This window comes from Oncorhynchus tshawytscha, linkage group LG12 (genome assembly GCF_018296145.1).
Source record: "Oncorhynchus tshawytscha isolate Ot180627B linkage group LG12, Otsh_v2.0, whole genome shotgun sequence".
In the NCBI taxonomy this organism is placed as follows: Eukaryota; Metazoa; Chordata; class Actinopteri; order Salmoniformes; family Salmonidae; genus Oncorhynchus; species Oncorhynchus tshawytscha.
Window position 1 is genome coordinate 44,342,689 of NC_056440.1, and position 26,174 is coordinate 44,368,862.

The window sequence follows — 26,174 nt, forward strand, 5'->3', positions numbered from 1 at the left end:
ATTCCCCAGAAGAATTGAGCCAGTCACGTTTGTTTTGTAAATAGCACAACGGGAGAAATCGGGAGCTGGTGAGTCCATAGAGTTCAATATCTATCGGTGAGTCTGTGTTGTGTGGCGTACACGAGAGGATGAGGTTCCATTTTTGCAAATCACTACTAAATGTTTGCCATCAGATACCTTATAATGGCTTTCTGCCAGAAGTCAAAGAGCTCTGGATGAGTTATCTGTACAGTTGCCATTTTCTTCCCTTTGCTTCCTTCTAGTGTTTTTTTCCCCTCCGTTCTTCTCTCCTCTTCTCCTTGAACACCTGCTGCTCTTCCTTCAGAAAAGCATGCATCACAACTTTGTTCATTTACCCAATTTCTCTCGTTCACTTTCTCTTGTAAATGTCCACACTCACCAAAAATGACGTTCAGAAGCTACTAGCTATCCTTGTATAACTTTATGAGCAGGATTTAACTGTCTTTGCAATTAGTTTACGTTCATTTTCACTCGCTAGCATTTAGCTAACAGCTTCTATGTGATTTCGCTATTAGTTTGTGCTAATTGTCTAATCAAATCAAATGAAATGTATTTATATAGCCCTTCGTACATCAGCTGATATCTCAAAGTACTGTACAGAAACCCAGCCTAAAACCCCAAACAGCAAGCAATGCAGGTGTAGAAGCACGGTGGCTAGGAAAAACTCCATAGAAAGGCCAAAACCTAGGAAGAAACCTAGAGAGGAACCAGGCTATGTGGGGTGGCCAGTCCTTTTCTGGCTGTGCCGGGTGGAGATTATAACAGAACATGGCCAAGATGTTCAAATGTTCATAAATGACCAGCATGGTCAAATAATAATAAGGCAGAACAGTTGAAACTGGAGCAGCAGCACGGCCAGGTGGACTGGGGACAGCAAGGAGTCATCATGTCAGGTAGTCCTGGGGCATGGTCCTAGGGCTCAGGTCCTCCGAGAGAGAGAGAGAGAGAGAGAAAGAGAGAATTAGAGAACGCACACTTAGATTCACACAGGACACCGAATAGGACAGGAGAAGTACTCCAGATATAACAAACTGACCCTAGCCCCCCGACACATTAACTACTGCAGCATAAATACTGGAGGCTGAGACAGGAGGGGTCAGGAGACACTGGCCCCATCTGAGGACACCCCCAGACAGGGCCAAACAGGAAGGATATAACCCCACCCACTTTGCCAAAGCACAGCCCCCACACCACTAGAGGGATATCTTCAACCACCAACTTACCATCCTGAGACAAGGCTGAGTATAGCCCACAAAGATCTCCGCTATGGCACAACCCAAGGGGGGGCGCCAACCCAGACAGGATGACCACATCAGTGAAACAACCCACTCAGGTGACGCACCCCTTCCAGGGACGGCATGAGAGAGCCCCAGTAAGCCAGTGACTCAGCCCCTGTAATAGGGTTAGAGGCAGAGAATCCCAGTGGGAAGAGGGGAACCGGCCAGGCAGAGACAGCAAGGGCGGTTCGTTGCTCCAGAGCCTTTCCGTTCACCTTCCCACTCCTGGGCCAGACTACACTCAATCATATGACCCACTGAAGAGATAAGTCTTCAGTAAGGACTTAAAGGTTGAGACCGAGTTTGCGTCTCTGACATGGGTAGGCAGACCTTCCATAAAAATGGAGCTCTATAGGAGAAAGCCCTGCCTCCAGCTGTTTGCTTAGAAATTCTAGGGACAATTAGGATGCCTGCGTCTTGTGACCGTAGCGTACGTGTAGGTATGTACGGCAGGACCAAATCAGAGAGATAGGTAGGAGCAAGCCCATGTAATGCTTTGTAGGTTAGCAGTAAAACCTTGAAATCAGCCCTTGCTTTGACAGGAAGCCAGTGTAGAGAGGCTAGCACTGGAGTAATATGATCAAATTTTGGGGTCCTAGTCAGGATTCTAGCAGCCGTATTTAGCACCAACTGAAGTTTATTTAGCGCTTTATCCGGGTAGCCGGAAAGTAGAGCATTGCAGTAGTCTAACCTAGAAGTGACAAAAGCATGGATTAATTTTTCTGCATCATTTTTGGACAGAAAGTTTCTGATTTTTGCAATGTTACGTAGATGGAAAAAAGCTGTCCTTGAAATGGTCTTGATATGTTCTTCAAAAGAGAGATCAGGGTCCAGAGTAACGCCGAGGTCCTTCACAGTTTTATTTGAGACGACTGTACAACCATTAAGATTAATTGTCAGATTCAATAGAAGATCTCTTTGTTTCTTGGGACCTAGAACAAGCATCTCTGTTTTGTCCGAGTTTAAAAGTAGAAAGTTTGCAGCCATCCACTTCCTTTTGTCTGAAACACATGCTTCTAGCAAGGGCAATTTTGGGGCTTCACCATGTTTCATTGAAATGTACAGCTGTGTGTCATCCGCATAGCAGTGAAAGTTAACATTATGTTTTCGAATAACATCCCCAAGAGGTAAAATATATAGTGAAAAACAATAGTGGTCCCAAAACGGAACCTTGAGGAACACCGAAATTTACAGTTGATTTGTCAGAGGACAAACCATTCACAAAGACAAACTGATATCTTTCCGACAGATAAGATCTAAACCAGGCCAGAACTTGTGTTTGCATTCTGGGATTTTCTTGCATTTTCAACGCCACCTTGCGTGCTATGCTGGTAATACCGTTAATCTCGGGGTGAGAGAAGGATGGTATGAAGATATGAAAATCTTCATACCGCCCAAGCCTAATAAATACGACCCGTAAACACAGTTCAGGGTATGTAGGTGAGTTTGTCCGACACCTGTGAGAATGTGTGTGTGTAGTGTTTGTGGAATTTGTCTAATTTCATCCTGAGAGGGGATTGGTGATAGGGCTGTTTTGTATTGATATTAATGCCACACTAACACTCTAACACTCCATGTGTGCGCGTTCCCTCATACGTGTGTGTGTTTTGATTATTTGAGTGGGTGGGTGACTGTGTGATTATGTTAATGCGGTTTGTGTGGTAGGTTTAATGACTGTAGTAGCGACGGATGATCATTGCTTTGATGCTAATCTGAAAAGACACGTGGAAACACACACAGTGCCAAGCTCCCAGCCAGCCCTGGCCTCCATTCTTGCCTCTGCGGGGTCAGTAAGGAGAGTGGGTGGTTGGCTGCTGATATCAGATAGACTTACGGCGATGGAGGATGAGGGACTGTATGACCGACGGGGGATTGGTAAGCTCACTCTTCAGTTTCAAAAAATATCCACCCACACCAACAAATTGCTAGCTTTTCAGTGGAGTAGCTAGCTAAGATGTTGTCAAGGGGACGGTCACGTGCCTGAGACAGAGGTCCCAAGTTCCGTTCTCGGTGTGAGCTGGTGAAGGAGGAAGGGGTGCGGTTATGAAAACACAGTGACGTCTGTCAAATTATGCTGAGTTGGGTTTTGCTCTGCAATCATGTGACACAAAGTGACCAACAACCTCAGAAAGGTATGATGGATATTCAGTGGCGATACACACATGATCCAGCTTTAACCACTACCCAGGTTACTATGGACCACTGAACGTGAGCAGACTGTCAAGCTGATGAACTCCATTATCTCCTCTCCAAACAAAGCTCGGATGTCCATGACTATGACATTTTGAAAGCTACTCTGTGTTTATGTTTATTCAAATTAGATAAAGTGCCTGTCCAAACCCATTGGTTCCGACTGAAGAAGGCCCGGCCACCAACATTATCTATCTACGCAGTCATATTTGCTTGACATTTATCGTTTTTTTCTGCTTTCCACCAGGATTGATTTCATATAGAGAGAACTATAAACCAGTTCACCGATTTTTAAGGGATGTCAGGAATAGAGTTGTGCTGCTGTGGATATAAGAGTGGGCTCAGATTATAGTCTCAATAAATCAGTGTTTTTGCATATAGGCACGGGTAATGTTTATGCATGTTTATGCATTTTTATGCATGCGTATATTGGGTTACCTGTGTGTGATAGAGTGAAGCTTCTGTCCACTCTACTTGGCCAGTTTCGGTGATGAGTACGAATCAGCAGGATCTAGCAGACACAGGGACAACTAGGTAAACACCCCCATCTAGTGGTCAATATCAATCATTGAGCTCCTCTGCTGTGTGTGTGTGTGTGTGTGTGTGTGTGTGTGTGTGTGTGTGTGTGTGTGTGTGTGTGTGTGTGTGTGTGTGTGTGTGTGTGTGTGTGTGTTCATGCATGTCTGTGTGTATGTAAAGTATGTGCTGGGGTCAGGGCTGGGGTCAATTTCGAATTGAAGGCAATTGAAAAACTTTTAAAGTAAACAGCTTCTGCTCCTCGGTTTATTGAGAAGTCGTTGAAAATGGAAGCCGTTCTTTCACATTTTCAATTGTTATCTAAGTTTACTCCCTGAGTCGACTTCTTTCCATTTGAAATGACCCCTGGCCTGGTGTGTATACTTGTGTATGCTGTCATGTGGGTGCACCCTTCACAAAACAGCTTCAAATTAGCCACAGTTCAAGAGAGGATAGTTTTAATGAGAGTGAGCTGTTAATTAAAGAGAGCCTTTTTAGTCCTGAGGCCTACGACCCCACAGCATGTTCCAGAAGCAGCCTATTAGGCTTTATCCTTAGTCACATTTAAATACAATAATGCTTTACCTTTATTTTTTACAGTTAGGTCAATTAAGAACAAATTCTTATTAACAATGACGACCTGTCAAACAAATCAATAAACTACATATCTTGATACAAATAAATTATACAATACATGAAAAGCAGAACACAGTCATATTAAACAGACACATTATTCCGTAAAAATACCCTCTTAACATCCCCCTGAATTGCTTTAGAGGCACCAAATACACCAACTTTAACGACTTGAGGAGATTACTCCACCAGGCGGGGAAAAAAACTAGAAGCAGAATTACGTAACTCAGTGGAGATTGAAGGGGTCTCCAGGGTTAGCCATCCCTGAGTCCGGGTATGGTAACTTATACGCTTGAAGGTGAACAATGAGGTAAGGTATGGCAGAAGTGTATCGATCTATGAGACTTCAAGGAAGGCCACTTTACTTTCTGATACAAAATGCAATGATGCGTGCTAAACCTATCGCCCGTAGTAAAGCGCAATTTGCTATGTTAAACTGTGTCCAACGGCTTCAATACCGTAGCAGCTGCATTCATATAGGCGATATCGCCATAGTCAATAACCAGAATGAATATTGGCTGAATTATTTGTTTTCTGCCATTTAACAAAAGACAGGACCTGTTACTATAGAAGGCTATTTTAATTCTTAATTTCTTAACTAACTCATCAACGTGCTTTTTTGTAAGATAGCTTTTCGTCGATCCAGATGCCCAGACATTTATAATCGAGGACATGATCAGTGAGGGCACCATCCAAAGTATGTATGAATAAATCATCAGATATATTTTTATGTGATTTGGAAAATAAATATACTTGGTTTTACCTGCATTTAGTGCCAATTTTAGTTCATGTAAATAGTGAAAAGAACCAGACCAAGAGTTGATCCCTGTGGAACACCTCTTGAAATGTCTGGAAAACCTGATTTAACACTGTCCTTTAAATCATTTCCAAACTAACTACAGGCAGCCTGGTCCAGGCCAATTGATGAAAGCCTCTGAATAAGTAATGAAAAGTAATGGGTGATCCACATTGTCGAAGGCTTTAGACAGGTCAATAAAAAGGACTGCACAGTGTTTCTTCTTATCCAAGCAATTAAGAACATGGTTTAAAACCAAATAACCTGGTCTGAAACCTGACTGGTGTACATTTAGAAATCATTTCGTAGGGGAGCATTTAGCAAGGATTCTAGAATTTTTGCTAGTCCAAGTGAGTTATGAAATGGGGCAATAATTATTTAGGTCACGGGTCACCACCTTTGTGAAGGGGGAGTATATGGGCCTCCTTCCAGACCCTGGGGATGATACCAGAAATAATTGTAAGGTTAAAAATATGTGTTAAAGATTCTGAAATCAGAGGAGCAAATCTGCCCAGTGGGTCATCAATCTTGCGCAAGGCAAGATTGATTACAAGTGTAAAGTTGTTGAAAAGAACATGAAGATTCACTAGTTGACAGAACTTCCAAGTGAGCCAAGAGGCGCAGGAGGTCGACTGGCGGACCAGCTTAAATTAAACCATCATTTATTTATTTTTAAAGCAAAGCCTGCGGAGAGGAATTTCGACACGTCAGTGGATTAACTGTTTTCCAAACTTTAGACGGCTTACCAGCAGAGTCTGAGATAGAACATAGAAAGTTTCTCGATTTAGCTTTCTTGATTGAGGAAGTGTATCTATTTCTCAATTGCCTTAAAAAAAATGCCAATTAGCTACAGTCAACTTTTGTAGCCTTGGCCCAGGCCTTGATTTCTCATCATAACAATCTGACAGTTCTTTAGAGAACCAAGGATTTGTTATATATTTTTTTGTTCTCTAAGGCGTTGAAAGGGAGCGTGTTGGTCTGCCAGAGAGATCAAAACAGGTGAGAACAATTCTATAGCTAATTCAGGGCAGCTGGTAGAGGAAAAGTCTGAGCACACGTGTCATGAAGAAAAGCTTCTATTCATAAATATACGAGGATCCGTGTTAATCTGATTGGTATCTCTAATTCATGCAATAGGACAGTGATCACTCAGATCATTAGCAAAGACACCACTGAATCCATTTGGCATGAATCCATTTTGCAATCAGTTGAGTCAGGTTAAAGTCCAGAGGCTGGGGTAACCCATACTGTATCTAAGTAAACATTTCCTAACACAACTAAATCAGATGAAAGAAAAGGTTTTAAATACTCAGAAATAGTAAAAAAAATCAAAATAAAAATGATAGGATAGTGATGTTTAGAGAACATGATGCCACAAGAGTTTATTTCCCAAATATAGCCACCCCACTCTCTCTTTTTCTGACTGTCACACCTGAAGATGTTGTAATCAGCAATATCAATGTCCTTATCTGGGATTGAGCCATTTAGTTAAGTCTGTGAGAACCAGCATATCCAGGCTTGTGTCATGCATCCAGATATCAAGAAGGTCCATCTTTGAAATCAAACTTCGTAAGTTGATATGAAACAGCCGAGCCCTTCACACGATTAGAAAACAGCAGGGTATCCATATTTGTGGCATTTGAAATAATAGCACTGGACGAGTTTACCACAGTGAGTCTCCCAATTGGGTTAACAGGAACAGAGCTAACAGTGAAATTCATCTTTATGGTCACAAGGTTATCACTGACAATATCCCTGGGAATACGGTTGTCTGTGGCAGTACGATGATAACACTGTGAAATAGCGGGAATGGGATAAGGTACCTGAGCAGTGGTTGGGCTGTTTTGGAGTCAATGTCTCAACACTGCCTTGAAATGCGAGGACAGGGTCCAGGCACCAAGATGATTTGGATGGATGGTCCCCGTCATCCCTGTAGAGCATCTTTTGTTTCCAAAAATGCGTCCAAGTTATCTACAAAAGTATTTTAGACTACTGCAGTTCTGTTGGCATTACTTTTGTAGATAACAGGGCCTGGAGTGTGAGTCACATGACATGAGTCTTGAGGCCAGACAGTGTTTGTCTGTGTGACCTGACCTGCCTTGCCCTGGTTAGCACCCCCATGCCCACAAACATTAACACAACTCACTATAACAACCGAGAGGAGAGGACAGGCTGCCTTAGACCGGGGGGAGGTAGGGAGGAAAAGAAAGAGAGAGGGGGGAGAGAGAGAGAGAGAGCGAGGGAGGGAGAGAGAGACATCTGTTTACCCCTACAGCGCGGTAAAAGAGATTCAACTCTGAATAGGACAACATGCATGACATTACGTTACAGATGTATTACTATATTCAGTAAGCAATACACGAGGAGGCATATCGAAAACAATATTTAGTCATTATGCACCATCTTGAGCACCTTGCTTTTTCCCAAAACAAAGCACCCTTATCTCATCAGTTTCACCCAAATCTATTTTGCGCAGAAGAAATCTCCCTCCTGTCTCTATGGACAGGTAATACTAACCCCCATCTTCCCTCCATGTTGTTGTCTTGTGTCCAGGGACAAGTGATCCGTATGTGAAGTTTAAGATCGGTGGGAAGGAGGTGTTCAGGAGCAAGACTATCAATAAGAACCTGAACCCAGTGTGGGACGAGAAAGTCAGCCTGCTGGTGGACAGCCTCCGGGAACCCCTCTATGTCAAGGTAGGAGGACGCAGAGCTACTGCACTGTTTTGGGATATTAACACATGTATTTTCAAGCATTAGTACTATCTTTATATACTTTGTCTAACCATTGCCTCCATCTGAAACATGTAATTGTGACGTTTGGGAAAGTGTGATGTGGTTATTAGAGTACAGCGCTAATTTCAGTGGACTTATGCCATGTAATGTGAAAATGAAAGGAATATAAATCAGATGAATGCATATACAGTTGAAGTCTGAGGTTTACATACAGTACACCTTTGCCAAATACATTTAAACTCAGTTTTTCACGATTCCTGACATCACAACTTTACTTTAAGAATGTGAAATGTCAGAACAATAGTAGAGAGAATGATTTATTTCAGCTTTTATTTCCTTCATCACATTCCTAGTGGGTCAGAAGTTTACATGCAATCAATTAGTATTTGGTAGCATTGCCTGACAGAGCTGGTGTAACTGAGTCATGTTTGTAGGCCTCCTTACTCCTTACACGCTTTTTCAGTTCTGCCCACAAATGTTCTATAGGATTGAGGTCAGGGCTTTGTGATGGCCACTCCAATACCTTGACTCTGTTGTCCTTAAGCCATTTTGCAACAACTTTGGAAGTATGCTTGGTGTCATTGTCCATTTGGAAGACCTATTTGCAACCAAGCTTTAACTTCCTGACTGATGTCTTGAGATGTTGTTCCAATATATCCACAACATTTTCCCTCTTCATGATGCCATCTATGTTGTGAAGTGCACCAGCTTGTCTGGCAGCAAAGCACCCCCACAACATGTTGCTGCCACCCCCGTGCTTCACGGTTGGGATGGTGTTCTTCCTCCAAACATAACGATGGTCATTATGGCCAAAAAGCTCTATTTTTGTTTCATCAGACCAGAGGACATTTCTCAAAAAAGTACGATCTTTGTCCCCATGTGCAGTTGCAAACCGTAGGCTGGCTTTTTTTATGGCAGTTTTGGAGCAGTGGCTTCTTCCTTGCTGAGCGGCCTTTCAGGTTATTTCGATATAGGACTCGTTTTACTGTGCATATAGATACTTTTGTACATTTTCACAGGGTCTGTTGATCTGGGATTGATTTGCACTTTTCGCATCAAAGTACGTTAATCTCTAGGAGACAGAACGCATCTCCTTCCTGAGCAGTATTTCAGCTGCGTGGTCCCATGGTGTTTAAACTTGCGTACTATTATTTGTACAGATGAACGTGGTACCTACAGCTGTTTGGAAATTGCTCCCAAGGATGAACCAGACTTGTCGAGGTCTACAATTTTTTTTCTGAGGTCTTGGCGTATTTCTTTTGATTTTCCCATGATGTCAAGCAAAGAGGCACTGAGTTTGAAGGTAGGCCTTGAAATACATCCACCTCCAATTGACTCAAATGATGTCAATCAGCCTTTCAGAAGCTTCTAAAGCAATGACATCATTTTCTGGAATTTTCCAAGCTATTTAAAGGCACAGTCAACTTTGTGTATGTAAACTTCTGACCCACTGGAATTGTAATACAGTGAATTATAAGTCAAATAATCTGTCTGTAAACAATTGTTGGAAAAATGACTTGTGTCCTGCACAAAGTAGATGTCCTAACCGACTTGCCAAAATTATAGTTTGTTAACAAGAAGTTTGTGGAGTTGTTAAAAAACTAGTTTTAATGACTCCAACATAAGTGTATGTAAACTTCCGACTTCAACTGTACTACAGTGCAGTACACCTGAGCAGAGTACAGTACTAGGGTTGCAAAAATCTAGTAACTTTCCAGAAAACCTGGTTGTAATATTCCCGGGAATCAGGAGGGAATAAGCCCGAAATCCCAAGTCATCTAGACAGTATTTCTGGAAGACCTGGGCATTTTGGGAAAGGTACCAGATTTTTTGCAACCCTATACAATACAGTATGTGGTCTCTATGGTAACAGTGTGTTGTGTCCTGCAGGTGTTTGACTATGACTTTGGCCTTCAGGATGACTTCATGGGTTCGGCATACCTCTACCTGGAGTCCCTGGAACACCAGAGGTCTGGACAGACAGGGGAAACACTCAACTTTATACCTTTCCTTCATCTCTCGCTCTTTCTTTCTCTGTTGCACTTTCTCTCTTTTTTTTGATTGTACTCTCTCGCGCTCTCTCTCACTCTCTCGTGCTCACTCTCATGCTCTCTCTCTTTCCTTCACCCATCTTCTTCATCTCTTCTTTCTCCACCTTGTCTTCTTGTCCTTCCCTTCATCCCTCCATCTCATCCCTCTCTTTCTCCATCCCCCATCTCCTTCTGCTTCTCTTCCTTCCTTTTCTTCTCCTCTCCGTCTCCTTTTTCTCCTGTCTCACACAGAAGCATATTTTCTCTCTCTCTCTCTCTCTCTCTCTCTCTCTCTCTCGTTTTCCAACACATTCTGTCTCCATGTCTCTCAGCCATGTCATCGGTTTTCTTTGTCACTCACAATTGTTGTCCTTGTTTGCTTATCTCTCTCTCTTAGGTCCACAAATCACCTATTTGTGTCCTCCTTTCCCTTGACACTTGGTTCAATGGAACTTATTCAATGCACCACTGCCCTCTAGTGTACTTCCAAGGAAATGCAAACTACTTGTATTTACATGACACACACAGGTTTGCTAGGGAGTGTGTGTACATGTGTGCGTGTGCATGTGCGTGCGCGTCACTGTGTCCTCCCTCTGCCACTTCAGGAACCTGGACGTGACCCTTGACCTTGAGGACCCCCAGTACCCCGACCATGACCTGGGAACTCTAGACCTGGCAGTCACACTGTCGCCCAAAGAGGGAGACTTCAGGGAAGCTGTAAGTCCGCTATGTTGTTATGTCTCTCTCTCTCTCTCTCTCTCTCTCTCTCTCTCTCTCTCTCTCTCTCTCTCTCTCTCTCTCTCTCTCTCTCTCTCTCTGTTGCTCTCTCTCTCTGTCGCGTCATCAAACTAACCATGTATATATCATATCTGAATGGGCCAGGATTTGGATGAAAAGGGAAAATGTCTGTTTCCACATCAGTATCTTAGACTGTCCTAAGGGCTCAATAAAGCCTGATTGGACATACAGCTCATTCCGGACCAGGCCTTAATCCCCGGGGCTCCAAAGAGGATAAGACGGCGCAAGAGAGGCAAACTAGTGGTCTCCCTGACGAGACTACAATGGCGAGTAAATAAACCGTCTCTACCCGCCATTCTATTGGCGAATGTACAATCACAAGAGAACAATCTGGACGAGTTCCGTTTGAGACTATCATATCAACGGATCCTGAAGAACTGTGATATTGTGTATTTCTCGGAGTCGCAGCTGAACAAGGACCTGGGTAATAAACAGTACCAGTCAACAGTTTGGACACACATACTCATTCAAGAGTTTCTCTTTATTTTTAGAATAATAGTGAAGACATCAAAACTATGACATATATATTTGAGATTCTTCAAAGTAGCCACCCTTTTGCCTTGACGACAGCTTTGCACACTCTTGGCATTCTCTCAACCAGCTTCATGAGGAATGCTTGTCCAACAGTCTTGAAGGAGTTCCCACATATGCTTTTTCTTCACTCTGCGGTCCAACACATCCCAAACCATCTCAATTGGGTTGAGGTCGGGTGATTGTGGAGGCCAGATCATCTGATGCAGCACTACATCACTCTCCTTCTTGGTCAAATAGCCCTTACACAGCCTGGAGGAGTGTAGGATCATTGTCCTGTTGATTCTGGGTCTTCCTTTCCTGTGGTGGTCCTCATGAGAGCCAGTTTCATCATAGTGCTTGATGGTTTTTGCAACTGCACTTGAAGAAACTTTCAGAGTTCTTGAAATGTTCCGCATTGACTGACCTTCATGTCTTAAAGTAATGATGGACTGTCGATTCTTTTTGCTTATTTAAACTGTTCTTGCCATAATATGGACTTGGTCTTTTACCAAATAGGGCTATCTTCTGTATACCACCCCTACCTTGTCACAACACAACTGATTGGCTTAAACGTATTAAGAAAGAAAGAAATTCCACAAATTACCTTTTAACGAGGCACACCTGTTACTTGAAATACATTCCAGGTGACTACCTCATGAAGCTGGTTGAGAGAATGCCAAGAGCGTGCAAAGCTGTCATTAAGGCAAAGGGTGGCTACTTTGAAGAATCTCAAATATAAAATATATTTTGACTTGTTTAACACTTTCTACATGATTCCATATGTGTTATTTCATAGGTATGATATCTTCACTGTTATTCTACAATTAAAACAACGGTAAAAATCAAGAAAAACCCTGGAATGAGTAGGTGTGTCCAAACTTTTGTCTGGTACTGTACATCTAGCTGTTTTTTCTGTGCATCGTCAAGACCAAAACGGCAGGTAAGGTTAAGGGGGCGGTGTGTGTCTCTTTGTTAGCCACAGCTGGTGCTCGAGTGTAAAGGAAGTCTCTAGGTTTTTCTCACCTGAGTTAGAATACCTCAGGATGAGCTGCAGACCATACTATTTACTGAGAGAGTTTTCATCAAATGTCCATTTACCTCCAAAAAAACGATACTGGCACAAGACAACTCTCAACGACCTGTATAGGGCCATAAGCAAACAAGACCATGCACATCCAGAGGCCGCGCTCCTATTTGCCTGTGATTTTAATGCGGAGAAACTGAAATCTGTCTCGCCTAATTTTTACCAGCATGTTACCTGTGCAACTAGAGGCGGAAAAAAACTCTACATCACCTTTACTCCACACACAGAAACACAATGCAAAGCTCTCCATCCGTTTGGCAAATCTGACCATAACTCTATCCTCCTGATTCCTGCTTACCAGTAAAAACTCAAACGGGAAGTACCAGTGACGTGTTCAAGACGAAGTGGTCCAATGAAGCGGATGCTTAAGCTACACGACTGTTTCGCTAGCACAGACTGGAATATGTTCCCGGATTGATCCGATAACATTGAGGAGTTTACCTCATCAGTCTCCGGCTTCATTAATAAGTGATCCGATGACATCGCCCCCACAGTGACCGTACGTACACATCCCAACACCATAGTGCCCTTCAAGCTTATCACGAAAGCTCAGGACCCTGGGACTGAACACCTCCTTCTTGCAACTGGATCTTGAACTTCCTGAGGTGGCGCCCCAGGTGGTGAAGGTAGGCAACAACATATCCGCCACACTGGACCAGTAACATCGGGGGCCCCACAGGGGTGCGTGCTTAGTCTCTTCCTTGTACTCTCTGTTCACCCACGACAGCGTGGCCGTTCATGACTCAAACACCATCATTCATTTTTCACACGACAGTGGTAGGCCTGATCACTGACGACGATGAGACAGTATATAGGGAGGAGGTCAGTGACCTGGCAGTGTGGTGCTAGGATAACAACCTCTCCCTTAGCGTCAGCAAGACAAAGGATCTGATCGTGGACTACAGGAAATGTCCACATTGATCGGGCTGTAGTGGAGTGGGTCGACAGCTTCAAGTTCCTCGGTCCAGTGTGTGAAGGAAGTTATAGGTAGTTTCTCATTCCAATGCTAACTAGCGTTACCGCAATGGCTGGAAGTCTATGGGTATCTGCTAGCGTGCTAGAACATACCATAGACCTTTAGCCATTGCTCTAACGCTAGTTAGCATTGGCTTGAGAAGCTACCTCTATCTTCCTTCATACTGGACACACAGACATAAAAATGGTAAAATCATTTTTCATTCTCACTTCAATTTGGCTCAGAGGAAATGTCTCCCCAGCCAATGGCACGCTGCCGTAATACATCAGCGAGCCAATGATAGATAGTCTGTGAGCTGCTGAACTGTATACAATCCATCTTTCAATTGGTGAAAATGAATTTGCAGTATAGTAGACCTACTGGAGAAAAAAGATTTGAGCACGCACAACAAACAATTTGCTTTTAGAGAAAAAAAACTGTTCCATTTTCTAAGAGTGTTGGGTAATACTGCTCCTAATGATGTGCATCCTTCCCTCTGTGGACGTGCTCAATGTTTCAGAGTAGTATTTATTTATGTTCAATTATTTGTTTGGTTAATTGGACCCCTGCATGTTTGATATAGAACAAGAGGAGATTCTTGGGGGAAATGTTTTATTCTGTTTGATCTGATGTCTTAATTGTGCTCCTTATTTGGTTCGATAATTCACAGAATCCGCATTTGACACAACATATAAAGTGTATTTGGATTAAGCATCCTTTTGGATCCCTCAAACTGCGAAGAGGAGCACAAGGTCACAGCGACACTACACAGTATGGATGTTGTCCTCTATCGCCACCTACTGGGCAAAATGAAATCTTGAATTCAAGGGCAAGAGAAACAAGAATCAAAACTAGACGGGCGGTTCACATTCACATGTTCACATTTCATAAAATACTGTACTACGTGGTAATCAGAAACAGGAAAATAACCTTAACATAATGACTACTAATGTCTAAGAAACTAATGCCCAGATACACACACACACACACACACACATAGATGCTTTCGCCATCACTGGTTAATCCTGGAGTGTGTTAGCCGGTCCCAAATGACTTCATAACCATTCATTTGGCCCTAACAACCTTTCAATATTTTCGGATCTGTAAGGTGGAAGCAATATGGTTGAAGGACCTCCTCTACACGGGTTACACCTACACATACCCTTAAGATCTGCAGGTATTGAAGGGTTAGAGCCAAGGGTAGGGTTAGAGAGTCATGTGGGACTGTATTTGCGTGTTGTCTGCCAGTGTGTGCGTGCTAGCACACATATATACCTGTCCCCTGTGTGTGTGCAGCACAGTATATATGGGCCGTTGTGGGTGGCAGCGCTTCTTACTGAATGTGTTGCTTATTTTGGCTGCCTGTGACCGTCCTCCTCACCCTGCCTCCTCCTGGGCTGACCTCTGCCCTCTGATCCCCTGCAGCTCTAAGCTCTCCAGCGTCCGATAACTGCTTTGTCTCATTTACAGACCATGCTTTTGAGAAGGAGCTGGAAACGATCCAATAAGGTAATACATGGCATGTTACCTCTAATACCAACTACCTACCTCCTCTACCCACCCAAAACCCTCTGCTGCCCTGGGTTCAGGTGGAGACCCAGCCCCTCTCCCTGTCCCCTTTATCAGTTCCCACTCCATCATGTTTTATTTCCCTCAAGCTGCATTATACAGACAGGTGGAACTGGGAGCAGTGAGGAGTAGTGGGTATACTGGATGTACAGTACATGCTTGTTGTTAGTCGGCAGGTAGCCTAACGGTTAGGGGTGGCAGGTAGCCTAGTGGTTAGAGCGTTGGACTTGTAGCTAAGAGGTTGCAAGATCAAATTCCCGAGCTGACAAGGTAAACAAAAAATCTGTCGTTCTGCTCTTGAACAAGGCAGTTAACCCATTGTTCCTAGGCTGTCATTGAAAATAAAAATGTGTTCTTGACTGACTTGCCTAGTTAAATAACGGTCAAATAAATAAAAATGACTTTTGGGGTCTTCTGTACTTTGACTGAATTTTTTGTCTCTTTATATTGACCAGAAGCTATAGAATCGTGTGAAAATGTAGTCATGGTAAATTGTGATTTGGGCACCAGTCTTTAAGGTTACAGCCAAGAATCAATACTGAAACTTTAGTTGAATGTTTAGACCGTGATTTCATATTCTTTGTGCCTGAAATATAAAAATAGATACTATATATTATATAGTAACTAATCAGGGTTGTAAGTTATAATTGTTAAGTTATGGAGTGTGGCACTTGAAAGCAGTTTGCCAAGACCCTATTGGAGCAAGTCCAGTGTTTTGCTAGTCTGGCTGATACGACCAGCATGGAGGCACTATGACACACTGGTCTGGAAAGGAGGACGTTTGTTAGTGCAATAGGGGGGGGGTAGAGAGCTGTTTGGATTTGAAAATCCAACAGTTGTAATGGAAGGAACAACTTCAAAACAGCCTTTCCAGCAGAGGAGGCTGGTGGGAGTAGCTATAGGAGGAGGGGCTCATTGTAATGGCCAGAATGGAATAAATGGAATGGTATCAAATCATATGGAAACCACATGTTTGACTCTGTTCCATTAATTCCATTCCAGCCATTACAATGAGTCTGTCCTCCTATAGCTCCTCCCACTAGCCTCCACAGGACTTTGAGTTTGGTATTAGCCAGACTAGTGTATTGCAACTGATGGGTGAGAAAATAAAGTGACTCTTTCTCCCCTGTCATCTCTATACCCCTCACATTGTTAAGGGGCCTATGTGACTGAGGCAGCAGTTTTACAGAGGCTCACCAGGCTCAACTTCAGGGCCAAACTAAAGCCAAGAAATGTCTGGCCCTTAATGGTCTTAGTTTGAAGATTGTAGATAGTCCTGAGAAAAAATTTATACAAGTTCCTTTAGTAAAAAGGGAAAAGAGGAGGTTCAGAGAAGGAACTTGTGATGAGAGAGTGTGAGAGAGCACCTTTTGGATGGAGGGATAGTTTTAGAGGTGTGTCTTTGTGTGTTGGAGGTTTACTTGCTATCAAGCTAGATCTCCCAGGTCTGAGACGAGACCCTTTTATCTCATGAGAACATCCACCCTGTGAATATCCTTTTGATTTCCCATCATGCCTAGCAGATCGACCCTTAACCTATGATCCATGTCTTTGCTCTCTTTTATTTCCTTACTATAGAAGGAATGCTGGTCCCGGGGCTGCTTCTCCCTTACATTGGCCTATGCATGTGGCACATGTGTCTGTATCTGTAGCCATTGGCTATTCATGTTCTGTATCCTGTTTGTCACCTTGTTTGTCACCTCTGCACCATAGAAGCCCTCAGGAGTTCCCACATTTGTCTACTTCCCACATTTGTCTATGTTTCTGCGAGCAGCATTTTTGATCTGAAGGCGTGTAGTCGAGTACAGTTGAGTACATCTGAGTAAAAGTTTGTTTGAGTTTATATTGGGAGACAGTAACATAGTTTGAGTGTGTCTCTGGTTGGAGTGGCGCGGCCATTCTGCTGTAGTGTTTCCCCCAAACCAACCCTTTGAAGCGCCAAACTGGGCCATCCCGCCTGTGACTCGGGAATTATCTCCAGTGCTAACTAACTGCTGCACTTCCCCACCAAGCCCTACTTCTCCTGTGTGTCTGCCTCCCTCCCTCCACGGTTATTTATACACCCTCTTCTCTTTAATCAAGCCAGTATAGTGCTGGACTCAATACATGCAAACAATGCAAGAACCACTGTGGCATAATTATAACACTAAAATAGTTGAATTCAGCTTCCCTTCAAGTCCAGAAAAGCCAGCTCATGCCTCTTTATTATCGCATAAGTCGAAGAGTTCAATCACACCGGGCTTTCGTTTTAGACGATATCAGCTCCTAAATTGATTGTTATTTTCAATAAGGGATTTCAACCGAACACTTACCCTCATATTTTATTTTCCCTGCTCTACTTTGGGCGTGGGGTGTTGAATCTGTTCATATCCTAATCCAAATCGGCCATGGGTTTTTACATAATGAGCGACATGTAGCAACAATACAATTAACGCGGCTTCCCAATGAGGCTTTTCCCCCGGTAGAGGAGTTAGCTAGCATAGAGCGGCACCCTTCACCATTAGCATGACAACATCGTGTAGTAGGTTCCCTGGACTTACTGTACAGTAGTGCGGGTCTGGGTGGTAGTATCACACAGAGCCCAGCTCTCATTGTTTCATGTCTGGAGAATGGAAATGAATAGGCCTGGTCTCCACATCAAAGTGCTGCTGCTTGTGCGCCAGGGTTTGTTCACAGTTTAATGAAATTCACTCCAAACAAAAGATATGCTAATGAGGCCCCTCCAAATGAGGCAGGGAGACAGTGAGATAACTCATAGAGATGTGTTTGTTTGACAAATAAGTACCGACGGGCTTTATTTTTGTGGGGGGTTTTTTTCTCCTCCCGCACAAGCAAGCAATAGATGTGTGACTCCTGCCGAGGTTAAATTAGCCTGTAAGCGATTAGGAAACGGTTCAAAAAATGGGTTTTAAACTGAGGGGGGAGGAGCATCAATCAGAATTCATGCTGTCAGTGGTACAGCTCAATGGGTTTTATTATATTCTACTGCTGTCACTCAAACACTCTTAGACCAGGGCCTGGGTTCATAACGCGTCTCAGAGTAAGAGTGCTGATCTATAATTAGCCCCCACCCCCTGTCCATAGTCTTATTCTTTATGATCTAAAAAGCTAAACTGATCCTAGATCAGCACTCCTACTGTGAGACACTTTATCAATACAGGTCCAGGTGAAAACACAGAGATAAGCCTGTAGAGTGGACAGTATAAGTGTCAGGGGTGGGATCTGAACCCAGATCAGGTACAGTATCTATATTAGAATGTACAGGAGTGATCCACAGCATAATGGGCAAGCTCTGAACCAGAAGTTGTCTCCAATGTTTCTGTGTTGGACTGTGTGTTTATTCCTTTGCCTCCATCTCTTTGTAGGGTCTTCATGTCTGTCATATGTATTGCTGTGAGTCTACAGATAGAACACTGCGATTGACTGTCTGTTTCTGTTTGCATGCTTGTGTGTGTGTGTGTCTGGGTGTGTGTCTGGGTGTGTGTGTGTGTGTGTGGGTGTACGCAGCAGCTGCATTCAAGTATGCGGTTGTCAGATGTCCACAGGAAAGCTCAGCTGTGGAGAGGTATAGTGAGCATCAGTCTGATTGAGGCTCGCGACCTCCAGCCTATGGACGCCAACGGCTTCAGTGACCCCTACGTCAAATTCAGACTGGGCCATCAGAAATACAAGAGCAAGGTACCTACACCAGCCCTGGAACTTCCAATTAATTTCCTAGCCAATTGTTACTTTAGCATTACAATACATGACCAAACGTATGTGGACACCTACTCGTCAAACATCTCATTCCAAAATCATGGGCATTAATATGGAGTTGATCCCCCATTGCTGCTATAACAGCCTGCACTCTTCTGGGAAGGCTTTCCTCTAGATGTTGAAGCATTGCTGCGGGGACTTGCTTCCATTCAGCCACAAGAGCATTAGTGAGGTTTGGGCACTGATGTTGGGCGATAAGGCCTGGCTCTCAGTCAGCATTCCAATTCATCCCAAAGGTGTTCAATGGGTTTGAGGTCAGGGCTCAGTGCAGACCAGTCAAGTTATTCCACACTGATCTTGACAAACCATTTCTGTATGGACCTCGCTTTGTGCACAGGGGAATTGTCATGCTGAAACAGGAAAGGGCCTTCCCCAAATTGTTGCCACAAAGTTGGAAACACAGAATCATCTAGAATGTCATTGTATTGCTGTAGCGTTAAGATTCTCTTCGCTGGAACGAAGGGGCCTAGCCCGAACCATGAAAAACAGCTCCAGACCATTATTCCTCCTCTACCAAACTTTACAGTTGGCGCTATGCATTGTGGCAGGTAGCATTCTCCTGGCATCTGCTAAACCCAGATTCGTCCGTCAGACTGCCAGATGGTGAAGCGTGATTCATCACCCCAGGAAACCCATTTCATGAAGCTCCTGACGAACAGTTATTGTGCTGATTGTGCTGTTACTTCCAGAGGCAGTTTGGAACTCGGTAGTAAGTGTGGCAAAGCGAGGACAGAGGATTTTTACACACTACGCAAACACAGTTATGGGTGGTACTGGGGTGGTAAAATCATTCAAAAGGCATCCTGGGAAATAAAGATGCAAATAAGGCTTCACACCCTACAGTGTTAAAACAACACCCCAGCAACAAGCTACTGTAACACCACAGGTGTTAATTCCCTAACACTGAGTGTAACAGCATCAGCTACAAGAAAGTGTTCATGTACGGCAGAATTTGCCACACCCATGGTGTTAGGGACCCAACACTCTTGGTTGTGTTAATCGATGAACACTATTTGCGATGGTCACCTATCATTTCTAAGAACGTGTTACATTTAAAACTGTGGGGTGTTAACATTCCGATTGCACATTTTCTGCGCACATGTCCCTCTTTTTGTGTGCTCCACTCGGCAGACGATACCCAAGACTTTGAACCCCCAGTGGAGAGAGCAGTTTGACTTCCACCTGTATGAGGAGCAGGGGGGCTTCATCGACATCACCGTCTGGGACAAGGACGCAGGCAAGAAGGACGACTTCATGGGCAGGTGGGCCTCTCCCATGCACACACACAAGCTCACACACAAGCTCACCTATACACACGCACTGACACACACTTTCTTTTGTTCATTTTTCAACAACACCAATCGTCTCCCTCCTGTCTTTGTTAGAATGCGCTAAGGGTCTGCCGTGTGTGTGTGTCTGTGTGTGTGTATTAGATGTGAGATTCCTTCTTGGGCCGAGGGTGACACTGCTTTTGAGTTCGTTAAACCATCAGCCCGACTCACGCTTGCTACATGTGCGTGTGTGCGTGAATGTGTGTTTGACAAGTTCCCACTAAGACAGGAGACTAATAGCTAGGAGAGGAGCTCGTTTTGCAATTCTCCATACCTCTTCCTGGAGAGCTAGTGTCCACAGGTCCTTGCTTGTAATTGACTATTTCCCCCTCCTTAAATACCCATCTGGTTGAGTCATGTTCCAGGCCCACTGATGTCCACGTCACCCCTCTGTCCAGGACCTACTGACAGATTCATTAACACACGCACACACATTCAGCACCAGTGTGCCTGCCTGCCTCCCATTGCACCACTGGCTCACTGGAAAACTAAAAAATATCTCCCCTGTCTCAGCCTCTCTCTCTCAGCCTCTCTCTCTCTCAACCTCTCTCTCTCTCTCTCTCTCTGTCTCTCTCTCTCTCTGTCTCGCTGTCTCTCTCTCTCTCTCAACCTCTCTCTCTCTCTCTCTCTCTCTCTCTCTCTCTCTGTCTCGCTGTCTCTCTCTCTTTCTCTGTCTCTCTGTCTCTCTCTCTCTCTCTCTCTGTCTCGCTCGGTCTCTCTCTCTCTCTGTCTCGCTCGGTCTCTCTCTCTCTCTCTCTCTCTGTCTCGCTCGGTCTCTCTCTCTCTCTCTCTCTCTCTCTGTGTCTCGCTCGGTCTCTCTCTGTCTCGCTCGGGCTCTCTCTCTCTCTCTCTCTCTCTCTCTCTCTCTCTCTCTCTCTGTCTCTCTGTCTCTGTCTCGCTCGGTATCTCTCTCTCTCCCGTTCTCTTGGTGAATTGGACTGAACAAAGCAACCCTGTGCCATAACCATGCACCATATTTCCAAACGACTGGCAGACGACAGTAAAAGCACAGGGATTATTGGGACCCCGCTCATTCTCTTCCCCACTTTCTCCTGCTTTCTACCACTTGTCTCACTCTTTCTCACTATCATTCCCCCCTATTCCTCTCAACGTCAGAGTCTATATATATATGTATATCTGTAATTAAAGTGTGTGTGTGTTTCAGGTGTTCGGTTGACCTGTCGCCGCTGAGTAAAGAGCACACTCATAAGTTGGACGTACCGCTGGAGGAGGGCGAGGGCATGCTGGTACTGCTGGTCACACTCACTGGGGCTGCAGCAGTGTCCATCTCGGACCTGTCGGTCAATATTCTGGATGACCCACACGAGAGACACCAGATACTACAGAGATATGTGAGTTTGTGTGTGTGCATGTAGGTGACCTTAATGGAAGAAGCCTAAGTGACACGACTCAGGTTCTCCACCTCTCCTGCTCCCTCGTGTGAAGACATCAAGCAACAACACTTTGTCACAACTTGTTTTCATTGGATGCCATTTCCAACCAGGGCGACAGTGGGTTAACTGCCTTGTTCAGGGGCACAATGACAGATTTTTACCTTGTCAGCTCAGGCATTGGTTCTAGCAACCTTTTGGTTACTGGCCCAACGCTACAACCACTAGGCTACCTGCCGCCCCCAGTGTATGTGACAATGAAAACACATGTATATACACCTATCCAGTGTATGTAAAAAATAGAAACACATTGTGATACACCTATCCAGTGTATGTAACAATAGAAACACACTTTAATACACCTATCCAGTGTATGTAACAATAGAAACACACTTTAATACACCTATCCAGTGTATGCAACAATAGAAACACATTGTGATACACCTATCCAGTGTATGTAACAATAGAAACACACTTTAATACACCTATCCAGTGTATGTAACAATAGAAACACACTTTAATACACCTATCCAGTGTATGTAACACTAGAAACACATTTTTATACACCTATCCAGTGTATGTAACACTAGAAACACATGTTGATTCACCTATCAAGTGTATGTAACAATAGAAACACATTTTGATTCACCTATCCAGTGTATGTAACAATAGAAACACATTTTGATACACCTATCCAGTGTATGTAACAATAGAAACACATTTCAATACACCTATCCAGTGTATTTAACAATAGAAACACATGTTGATACACCTATCCAGTGTATGTAACAATAGAAACACATTTTGATACAACTACCCGGTGTATGTAACAATAGAAACACACTTTAATACACCTATCCAGTGTATGTAACAATAGAAACACATGTTGATACACGTATCCAGTGTATTTAACTATAGAAACACATTTAATTTTGATACACCTATCCAGTGTATGTAACAATATAAACACATTTTGATACAACTATCCAGTGTATTTAACAATAGAAACACATTTTGACACACCTATCCAGTGTATGTAACAATAGAAACACACTTTAATACACATATCCAGTGTATGTAACAATAGAAACACATGTTGATACACCTATCCAGTGTATTTAACAATAGAAACACATTAAATTCTGATACACCTATCCAATGTATGTAACAATAGAAACACATTTTGATACACCTATCCAGTGTATGTAACAATAGAAACACATTTTGATACACCTATCCAGTGTATGTAACAATAGAAACACATTTTGATACACCTATCCAGTGTATGTAACAATAGAAACACATTTTGATACAACTATCCAGTGTATGTAACAATATAAACACATGTTGATACACCTATCCAGTGTATTTAACAATAGAAACACATTAAATTTTGATACACCTATCCAATGTATGTAACAATAGAAACACATTTTGATACACCTATCCAGTGTATGTAACAATATAAACACATTTTGATACACCTATCCAGTGTATGCAACAATAGAAACACATTTTGATACACCTATCCAGTGTATGTAACAATAGAAACACATTTTGATACACCAATCCAGTGTATTTAACAATAGAAACACATTTTGATACACCTATCCAGTGTATGTAACAATAGAAACACATTTTGATACACATATCCAGTGTATGTAACAATTAAAACACATTTTGATACACCTATCCAGTGTATGTAACAATAGAAACACACTTTAATACACCTATCTGGTGTATGTAACAATAGAAACACATTTTTATACACCTATCCAGTGTATGTAACAATAGAAACACATTTTGATACACCTATCCAGTGTATGTAACAATAGAAACACACTTTAATACACCTATCCAGTGTATGTAACAATAGAAACACATTTTGGTACACCTATCCAGTATATGTAACAATAGAAACACATTTTGGTACACCTATCCAGTATATGTAACAATAGAAACACATTTTGATACACCTATCCAGTGTATTTAACAATAGAAACACATTAAATTCTGATACACCTATCCAATGTATGTAACAATAGAAACACATTTTGATACACCTATCCAGTGTATGTAACAATAGAAACACATTTTGATACACCTATCCAGTGTATGTAACAATAGAAACACATTTTGATACACCTATCCAGTGTATGTAACAATAGAAACACATTTTGATACAACTATCCAGTGTATGTAACAATAGAAACACATGTTGATACACCTATCCAGTGTATTTAACAATAGACACACATTAAATTTTGATACACCTATCCAATGTATGTAACAATAGAAACACATTTTGATACACCTATCCACTCTATGTAACAATATAAACACATTTTGATACACCTATCCAGTGTATGCAACAATAGAAACACATTTTGATACACCTATCCAGTGTATGTAACAATAGAAACACATTTTGATACACCTATCCAGTGTATTTAACAATAGAAACACATTTTGATACACCTATCCAGTGTATGTAACAATAGAAACACATTTTGATACACATATCCAGTGTATGTAACAATAGAAACACACTTTAATACACCTATCCAGTGTATGTAACAATAGAAACACATTTTGATACACCTATCAATTGTATGTAACAATAGAAACACATTTTGATACACCTATCCAGTGTATTTAACAATAGAAACACATGTTGATACACCTATCCAGTGTATGTAACAATAGAAACACATTTTGATACAACTACCCGGTGTATGTAACAATAGAAACACACTTTAATACACCTATCCAGTGTATGTAACAATAGAAACACATGTTGATACACGTATCCAGTGTATTTAACTATAGAAACACATTTAATTTTGATACACCTATCCAGTGTATGTAACAATATAAACACATTTTGATACAACTATCCAGTGTATTTAACAATAGAAACACATTTTGACACACCTATCCAGTGTATGTAACAATAGAAACACACTTTAATACACATATCCAGTGTATGTAACAATAGAAACACATGTTGATACACCTATCCAGTGTATTTAACAATAGAAACACATTAAATTCTGATACACCTATCCAATGTATGTAACAATAGAAACACATTTTGATACACCTATCCAGTGTATGTAACAATAGAAACACATTTTGATACACCTATCCAGTGTATGTAACAATAGAAACACATTTTGATACACCTATCCAGTGTATGTAACAATAGAAACACATTTTGATACAACTATCCAGTGTATGTAACAATATAAACACATGTTGATACACCTATCCAGTGTATTTAACAATAGAAACACATTAAATTTTGATACACCTATCCAATGTATGTAACAATAGAAACACATTTTGATACACCTATCCAGTGTATGTAACAATATAAACACATTTTGATACACCTATCCAGTGTATGCAACAATAGAAACACATTTTGATACACCTATCCAGTGTATGTAACAATAGAAACACATTTTGATACACCAATCCAGTGTATTTAACAATAGAAACACATTTTGATACACCTATCCAGTGTATGTAACAATAGAAACACATTTTGATACACATATCCAGTGTATGTAACAATTAAAACACATTTTGATACACCTATCCAGTGTATGTAACAATAGAAACACACTTTAATACACCTATCTGGTGTATGTAACAATAGAAACACATTTTTATACACCTATCCAGTGTATGTAACAATAGAAACACATTTTGATACACCTATCCAGTGTATGTAACAATAGAAACACATTTTGATACACCTATCCAGTGTATGTAACAATAGAAACACACTTTAATACACCTATCCAGTGTATGTAACAATAGAAACACATTTTGGTACACCTATCCAGTATATGTAACAATAGAAACACATTTTGATACACCTATCCAGTGTATTTAACAATAGAAACACATTAAATTCTGATACACCTATCCAATGTATGTAACAATAGAAACACATTTTGATACACCTATCCAGTGTATGTAACAATAGAAACACATTTTGATACACCTATCCAGTGTATGTAACAATAGAAACACATTTTGATACACCTATCCAGTGTATGTAACAATAGAAACACATTTTGATACAACTATCCAGTGTATGTAACAATAGAAACACATGTTGATACACCTATCCAGTGTATTTAACAATAGACACACATTAAATTTTGATACACCTATCCAATGTATGTAACAATAGAAACACATTTTGATACACCTATCCACTCTATGTAACAATATAAACACATTTTGATACACCTATCCAGTGTATGCAACAATAGAAACACATTTTGATACACCTATCCAGTGTATGTAACAATAGAAACACATTTTGATACACCTATCCAGTGTATTTAACAATAGAAACACATTTTGATACACCTATCCAGTGTATGTAACAATAGAAACACATTTTGATACACATATCCAGTGTATGTAACAATTAAAACACATTTTGATACACCTATCAATTGTATGTAACAATAGAAACACATTTTGATACACCTATCCAGTGTATGTAACAATAGAAACACATTTTGGTACACCTATCCAGTATATGTAACAATAGAAA

The 26,174-nt window shown here is 41.9% G+C and overlaps 1 protein-coding gene across 9 annotated transcripts in view; it reads left to right on the top strand.

Annotated features, from left to right (window-relative positions):
• The window catches only part of mctp1a (multiple C2 domains, transmembrane 1a), a 198,645-nt gene that overhangs the window by 98,631 nt on the left and 73,840 nt on the right, over positions 1-26,174 (top strand). For 4 of the 9 annotated variants that reach the window (XR_006084697.1, XM_042330679.1, XM_042330683.1 and 1 more), the window contains exons 3-9: positions 7,987-8,129; positions 10,059-10,138; positions 10,804-10,915; positions 15,019-15,057; positions 18,625-18,795; positions 20,005-20,135; positions 21,370-21,556. Coding sequence is in view for 8 of the 9 variants with exons in the window: in XM_042330679.1 (XP_042186613.1) it covers positions 7,987-8,129; positions 10,059-10,138; positions 10,804-10,915; positions 15,019-15,057; positions 18,625-18,795; positions 20,005-20,135; positions 21,370-21,556 (863 nt within the window). In the remaining variant the exon portion in view is untranslated. The remainder of the gene's footprint in view (positions 1-7,986; positions 8,130-10,058; positions 10,139-10,803; positions 10,916-15,018; positions 15,058-18,624; positions 18,796-20,004; positions 20,136-21,369; positions 21,557-26,174) is intronic. The other 5 variants (XM_042330680.1, XM_042330684.1, XM_042330686.1 and 2 more) reach the window with 3 other exon arrangements.